General features: G+C 54.6%; 1 protein-coding gene across 1 annotated transcript; it reads right to left on the reverse strand.

Moving 5' to 3' along the window:
- Nucleotides 1-351: 351 nt before the first annotated feature.
- Nucleotides 352-6,606, reverse strand: LOC125914923 (protein DGCR6). The gene is made up of 5 exons (XM_049620624.1): nt 6,393-6,606; nt 6,148-6,308; nt 2,359-2,459; nt 1,370-1,510; nt 352-905 (listed from the first exon to the last, which is right to left on the reverse strand). The coding sequence occupies exons 1-5, from the start codon at nt 6,500-6,502 to the stop codon at nt 822-824; spliced, it is 597 nt and encodes a 198-aa protein (XP_049476581.1). The 5' UTR covers nt 6,503-6,606; the 3' UTR covers nt 352-821.
- Nucleotides 6,607-7,224: the final 618 nt, after the last annotated feature.

The following is a 7,224-nucleotide window of genomic DNA, read 5'->3' on the forward strand; positions in this document are numbered from 1 at the left end:
TGCTGCTCCCCCACCTTGGACTCTCTCTCCCCCACCCCCCCCGACACTTGCTGCTCGGTGCCCTTCACCCCAGTTGTCCTAATGACCCATCATGCTCCTAGTGTTGTGACCAGAGCTGACTCATAGCTGCCTCCTCCCTCTAGTCCTCAGCCCCAGAGCAGACTAGATGTAGTCTTAGTGCCCTGGGGGAAAGGTGGTATGGCTGGGCCTGCAGCTCCATGAGGGAGCTCCAGAGGGGGTGCCCCTGGGAGGAACCTCTGTGACATGGGGAGTGGGGGCATCTGCTGGCTCCTCCATAGGCCATGGAGCTACCAGGTGAGGGCCCCAGTCATGGCAGATACCACAGAGCTATCATATAAGCCACGTGCAGGCCACACTGTGGCACCTTTATTTCTCTGGGCCTCAGAGGGCTTGGGCCTTGGAGCCTCTCCCACTGACTTGGGCTGCATCTGCCAAGGGAAGGGCTAAGACCAGAACAAGCATGAAGCCTGAAGCATGGCAGAGATTGGGTGCGCCCAGTGGAGTGAGAAGGTGCTAGGACCTCCAGCCCTACTGTGCTCAGCTCTGAGGCATCCGATTAGCAGGATGGGCCCACTCTTCCCTTTACCATACCATCCTAGCTTTGGACAAAAGCAAAGGTGGATGGCAGGTGCAGCCAGAGTCCCATCTGGCCTCTCCTCAGAGGGTTGACTCCTCCTGCAGGCAGCTGGGAAGGTGGTGGCCAGGTTCCATTCAGCTTTCTGCTGCCTGTAGCAACTGAGGAACAGGGCTGTCTTCTCAGCTATGATGGGCAGCAGGTAACTGGCAGGGACCCCATCTGGTCATAGAGCTGTCTTCCCCGCCTGGCAGCCCCTCTGCTGCAGCTTCCGGATGAGTTCCAATAGGTTCATCTGCAGTGTCAGCTCCTGAGATGCAGAAGGGCTGCTGTGAGGTCAGCATGACACCTAGACTCTCCTGCACTGGCAAGAGCCCCAGGCAGAAGCCTCCTTTTCCCAAAGGCCCACAGGCAGCTACCAGGGCCTAAGAGTGCCAAGCAATGAACCCATGGGACTGACTTCCAGTGAATCCTGCCCATGGCTTGCCAGAAAGGGGAAAAAGTGGGGATGCCAACCCCAACAAGGCTGCAGTTGTCCAGGCTTGGTGCACACGGAGATGTATGTAGGGAGGAGATGAGGGTCCTGTGAGTAGCAGGCCTGGGGAAGGGGAGGCAGAGGCAGTGGGACTTGCCTTACTAATTTCTCCCTTCTCCCCTCTGTCTACACACCCTGGGCCTGGCTCCCCAGTGACCAATGATAAAACCCCAGAGGGAATTGGACCTTTGGGAACCAGCATCCCCTGGGCTGCGCCAGGGCAGACCTGAGGCACTGACCTGTGGGTTGGTGGTCACATAGAAGCCAGCAACCCCTGCCTTCTCCAGTGTGCTCTGCTGGTCTGCCACCTTCCGGTCTAGCTCTAGGACAATCTTCTGGTCCATTGCCCGCTGCTCCTCACGAATCCGGTGTTCCACTGCCTGCACGGTGAGGGCGGCTCAGGGGGTTAGCCCCCTGCCCATCAATGCCTCAAACATACACTGGTGGCTTGCCACTTCCTTTAGCCCTCCCCCACCCCACCCCCACCTTCCCAATCATTCCAAGGCCACTGATGGTGCCCTTATTGCACCAGGTTGCTCCCTCCTCGGCCACACTGAACCCTGGAGAAAAGTTCAGCTGCCTCACCCCAAATGTTCTCCCTTCCAGGACCTCCGGCCAGGTGTCCCTCCTTTGCTGTGCCAGACTTTGCCCAGCAATGACCGCTCAGGACCACCATGAGCTGGCCAGATGCCAGATCCACCTCTGCTTACTATCAAGTTGCCAACCACCTCTGTGCCTTTGCATATGTTCCCTCCCCATTGGGACTGCCAGTCAACCCCAGCTCAGCACCTCTTCCCTGTATGCCCTGGCTTGGGGTCGTCTGGGACCCTGTACAAATCCCTCCATGTACTCCTACCACCCGTGGCTTCTCAGTTACATATGGGTCTCTTGGTTGTCCTGAGCAATCTGGGAACAGGACAGGCCTCTGGGGCTGGCCTCATAATCCCACCATTGCCCTTGCACCTCTAAAGCCTTGGGGCACAACGGCCTCCCACTCAGCACCTGCCCTGCACAGGCCCGGCCCACGAGCAGCTGCAGCCCCAGGGAGCAGGGAATCATACGCTTTTACCCAGTTCTGCCACATCCCAACCCCCACAGTGAAGAGCCATACTGGGGGCTCATCAGGTCTCTAGTGGACCACCCAAGCTGAGGCCCAGAGCAGACAGCAGCTCCCATTCCACCCTGGGCCCCCTCCACCATGGCCCAGTCACCCTGCCCACACCCCTACCTCCAGCTCACGCTGCTGAGTTGCCTGGAGCACGGGCAAGTTGTGGGGTCGGCAGGCCTGCTGGGCTTCCTGGTGCTTTTGCCGCAGCGCCTGCCTGAGCACTAGGAGGAGATGAGACCAGAGAAGTCAGGTAGGTGGTGGGAGGTGAGATGGGAGGGGGTCAGGGAACACCTCTTGCCTCAGCACCTGCCCTGGCTGTCCCACCATGGGGCAGCCAGGACAAGGCGCAGACATGAAGCCCTGCCTGATGACCCAGCCTGCCCGAAGCCCTGCACTAGCAGCTGGGTGGAGTTCTGGGGGATGCCCAATCCCCTAGCTCACTCAGTCTTTCCCTCAGCCAGGGCAGGGCCATTCTCTAGCAGCAAGGACCGAGGGGACTCGGTGCAAGAATGCAACAGAGGAGGGTGAGCGAGGGCAGGCTGGTGTAGGGGTGGGGCCAGGGCTATAGCCTGGGGTCAGAAGACCAACAGGAGTGGGAGACTGCGGTCTGGAGGCTTCTAGGTTCAGATGGCCACAGGCCAGCATTCCTGGGTGTGAGCTGCCCATCACCCATGTGATATATACAGAGATGTCCAGGAGACCACCCAGGCAAAGGTCTGGGAAAAGGAGGATGAGGAGTCATTGTGCCAAAGCATGGCATGGTCTCTGCTTCCAGAGGCATGGTTGTGTCACTCCCTCAGAGCTGCCCTTCAGGGTGGGCAGACCTGCCCCACCCCATCCACCACTCCCAGAGGGAGTAGGATGGGCCCAAGGATGAGATGAGCCATTAGAAGTCCTCTGCTGGGGGGGGGGGGGTGTCTATGTTACTTGGAGAGGAGTTCACCAAGGCCACTGAGGAAAGCTCCTACAGTTGCCACTAAATCATACCATAAACATAAGCAAAGTTGTCTAGTCTGATAGGACTGGACTGAGGAGAAAGGTATCATGGGATGGAAAGAAACCAATCACAAAACAGAATATACAAAACTCTACAGCATAGATCCTAGACCCATGTCAAATGGCTAGATCTCTCCTGTAAGGAGGGGTCCTCAGCCATAAGGAAACAAACCCAACACTAGGTCTTAGGCAGATACCTCTTAGCCAGTGGTTTGGCACCTGCTGTGCCCTGAACCTTACCAATCTCCTGTTTCTTGGCATTCTGTGTACACCTCAACAATGGCATTTATCACATTAAATGAGTGTGAAACCAAGAACCACCCTTGAGACACCTGCATACACACAGGGACAAGGAAGATGCTCCCTGGTAAATGTTTACACCACGTGGAGGCAGGATGGGAGGAAATAAATAGATAAATGCAGGAACACGTTATCTCCTTCACTTTGTTTATCAAACATTGCTGCAAATCTCAGGACAACATCCAGCTTCCACTGGGTGAGACGAGAGCTGTGGCCACTGCCTGGCTTTAGCAGTGACCAAGGAAAGCAATGGCAGCCAATCACTACCACCTGCTGAGTCGGAAGGAAAAGCAGAAAGTCACAGGGTACTCACCCATTGCTGGTGACATCAAAACCTGTCCAAAACTTCTGAAGCACAAGTAGCAAGGTGTCTAGAGGATTATCAAAACATCTTCACTAAAAGGAACCAGGACTCTGGAGTAACTGCTGCCCTCCCTGCCCGCCCCCCTTTATTATTCGGAGTGCTTTATTCACTCCCTGAACTAGTAATCTCTGTGGATAAACAAAGGCCACCCACATGAGAATGAGAACTACTTATTGACAGCAAGAGTAAGTGACCATCACTGCCTGCATTTGGTAGAGACTCAACCACAGGCAGGAGGAGTGGGAAAGCTTTTTGGTGGCCAAAGGGAAAGGTCCATCCTGATGGGAGGCTGCTGAAGCTGGAAACAGACTGAGGCAGGGAAAGACAAGAAAAGATGAGCCTAAACACCTTCCTGTACCAGAAAGCAAGGAAGTGCTCCAAGAATGATGGGGACACATCAAAAGAACACAGGAGCCAGCCCAAGAGCTCTCCCACTGACCATATGTGGCCCAATTTGAGCATTATAAAGAATAATGAGCTATGTACTTTGGATTTTTGACTGTATGCATTTTACGCCTCAATGGAAAGGTTTACAAAGACAACCACTCCAACAGCAGGGAAAATGTAACACCAATTCTATAAAAACTTAAAAACCTGAAGAGAACGCTTCCCAACTCATCCTATGAAGCCAGCCTTACCCTAATAACCCATGCAAAGGCATTATAAAAAACTACAGATCAATGTTCATTATGAACACAGAAGCAAAAATTCTTAACAAGATTTTAGTAAATCAAATCCAACATAGACAAAAAGGATAATACATCCTGACCAACTAGGATTTATCTCAGGAATTAAAAACATCAGTGTAATTCACCATAGTAACCAAAAAGCCGCATGATCATGTCAACAGATCTAGAAAAAGGGATTCAACAAAATCCAATGTCGGTTTCTGAGAGAAATGCTAATTTCTGCCATAAACGTTTAAGTTGCATATCATTGGGTCTGCAACTGCTGTCCAGTTTACAGGAAACAGGGTGGAGAAATGGTTAAATGACAGCATGAGGAAGCAATGTGACAGACCCAGCATGGGGACATTCTCTTCAAAAAGTCAATGCCATAGTAAATGTTTGAGACTATTCCAGGAGCAGAGACCAAAGTAACCAAATGCAATGCATAAACCTACACTGTCCTTACAGAGACAGTTTGTGACAAGTTGGGTAATGTGACTGTGGACTGAAGGTCAGAAGACACCCTGGAATGATTAAATTCTCAGGATGCTGTCCCTGGTCACATTGGAGTGTTCTTGTTCTAGGGCACTGGTTCTCAATCCTGGGCCAAGGTTGACTCCCAATGATGTCTGGAGACATTTTTGGCTGTCACTGGAGGAATATGCCACTGTCATCTAATGGGTAAAAGCCACGGATGCTGCTAAACATCCTGCAATGCACAAGACACTGTCTCACCATTAAGACTTGTTCAGCCACAAATAACAGTGCTGTGTTAGAAAACCCCAGTCTAGAGGAATGCTGAAGACCCAGGGTGAAACCCTATGGTGTTACATATATATTTAGAGGTATTAAGAACTTCGGCAAAATGTTAATTATTGAATCTACCTGGAGGGGATACAGGTATACATTATTCTTCCAACTTTACTAAATATTTTAACCTTTTTTTTTTTTTTTAAATAAGTTTGGTAAAAATACAATAACAAAGGTAGGAAATCTCATGGGGGCAGGGAGAACTGCCCAGCATACCTTGCAGGAAGGGGCTCCGGAGACCCCCGAGTGGGTACGCCTGGGAGGAGCCAAGGGCTGAGGGTGTGGCTCGAGTGAAGAAGTTTTTGGTTCCAAAGGGTGGCACAGGGCATAGTGCGGGTGAGGGGTCAGGGGTGGTGTGGGGCTCTGCGCCGCTGGAAGGGGAATTGACCCTAAAGCACGGAAGAACTGTCAACACTTTGGAGCATCACCGAAGGTAGTCAGCCGCTACCGCTGACCGCCAGCACCAGGATCCGCCCACGGAATGACCACACAGGAAGGCCTTGGGCCATCTTGCGTGGACGAGGGTGGAGACAAGGCTAAGTCTGGGCAGGGAGTGTCGATGTTATGTTGATGCGGGGTCGTGCAACTGACAAAATTAAACTGCCTTGACCTTTTTGTCACCAAAAAAGCGCTAGCAGTCTCCGCGCGCTTGACCTGGTCAATTTTAGGGTCTTCATCCGAGCGACACCCAGGGAAGGACTCGGCCTACACAGACACCGAGAGCTAAACTCCCGGAGGAGAAGCGTGCGTCGTCCCGCCTCCCCCGCGCACCTCGGTGCTCATTCTGTAGCCGCAGGCGCTGATTGTACAGACTCTTCTCGGTGAGGTGCTGGATCTCCAGCAGCCCCTGCACGATCTCGAACACGGTGCCGTCAAGAAGCGCCAGAGCCAGGTCGCTGAGCGTGGTGTAGGACAGGCGCTGCTGGAAAGAGCTGCGGGCAGAGGGACGCGGTGAGCGCGGGCGGGACCCAGGGCCGCCTCAGCTGCCCGCTCCGCCCCACCCCGCGGCCGCGCACCTGGGAAGCTCTTTAACTAGGCTCTGTAGTGCAGATAGCAGCTGGTAGTGCCGCTCCTGCTGTCGGGCCCCATCTACCGCCTCTTCGAAGGCGCCACCGTAGCGCTCCATGGTGGTCGCGCCCAGTCAGCCGCCGGCCGGAGCAACCCGCGCCTCCTCTGCGTCAGGTCCGAGTGAGACGCATCCCGCCCATTTTACGACCATCTCGAACGCGGCGCGTCCCGCCCCCTTTTACGACAGTTGAGGTTGGGCGGCCCACCTCCTGCGCCCTCCCGTACGAGGCTCGCTCCGCTCTTACGCAGAGGTTCCTAGGAGGGTCCCTCATTGTCCCCGCCCCTTATCCTGCCATTTGGCCCACGCGACCTAAGGCATAACACCACAGCCTCGAAATCGCGAGATTTCGAAGAAGCCCACCCTGCCCGCCCCGAGTCGGCGCCGACCGAGGCCCCGCCCCACTGGGCTAACTCAGCGAGGGTGTGGGTGTGGTCCAGCGCATGCGCCTGTTGGGATGCCGTGTGGTTGCTGCTGTCGCAACGTGTTTGCTCCTCTTTGCTCCCCGCAAAAGCGCTTGAGTCACTGAGTCCCGAGCTCCACCAATACTAGCGGCGTGACCTTGGGCCATTTTTGTCACCTTCAGGCCTCAGTCTCCTTGTCTTCCACCCATGGGGCGTTTGTCCGGGTTACCTGTCAAGCGAGACCCCTCTCTCCCTCTCTGACACGGGGTCTGGGAGCTCCAGCAGCCGTGGTGCAGGAAGGGTCTGCGCGCTGGAGGAAGGATGGCGGTGAGTCCCTAGCCCTCCCCAGCCCCAACACCTTCGTGGGAGAGCTCTGTT

The sequence above is a fragment of the Panthera uncia genome (genome assembly GCF_023721935.1).
Source record: "Panthera uncia isolate 11264 chromosome D3 unlocalized genomic scaffold, Puncia_PCG_1.0 HiC_scaffold_8, whole genome shotgun sequence".
Taxonomy (NCBI): domain Eukaryota; kingdom Metazoa; phylum Chordata; class Mammalia; order Carnivora; family Felidae; genus Panthera; species Panthera uncia.

Excerpts from the sequence above, each read along its gene's own strand:
- LOC125914923 (XM_049620624.1), bottom strand. The coding sequence starts at position 6,502 with ATGGAGCGCTACGGTGGCGCCTTCGAAGAGGCGGTAGATGGGGCCCGA. Across the intron at positions 2,460-6,147 it reads GCTACAGAATGAGCACCGAG|TGCTCAGGCAGGCGCTGCGG; the intron begins GTGCGCGGGGGA and ends ATCTCCTCCTAG. Across the intron at positions 1,511-2,358 it reads CTCAGCAGCGTGAGCTGGAG|GCAGTGGAACACCGGATTCG; the intron begins GTAGGGGTGTGG and ends CTCACCGTGCAG.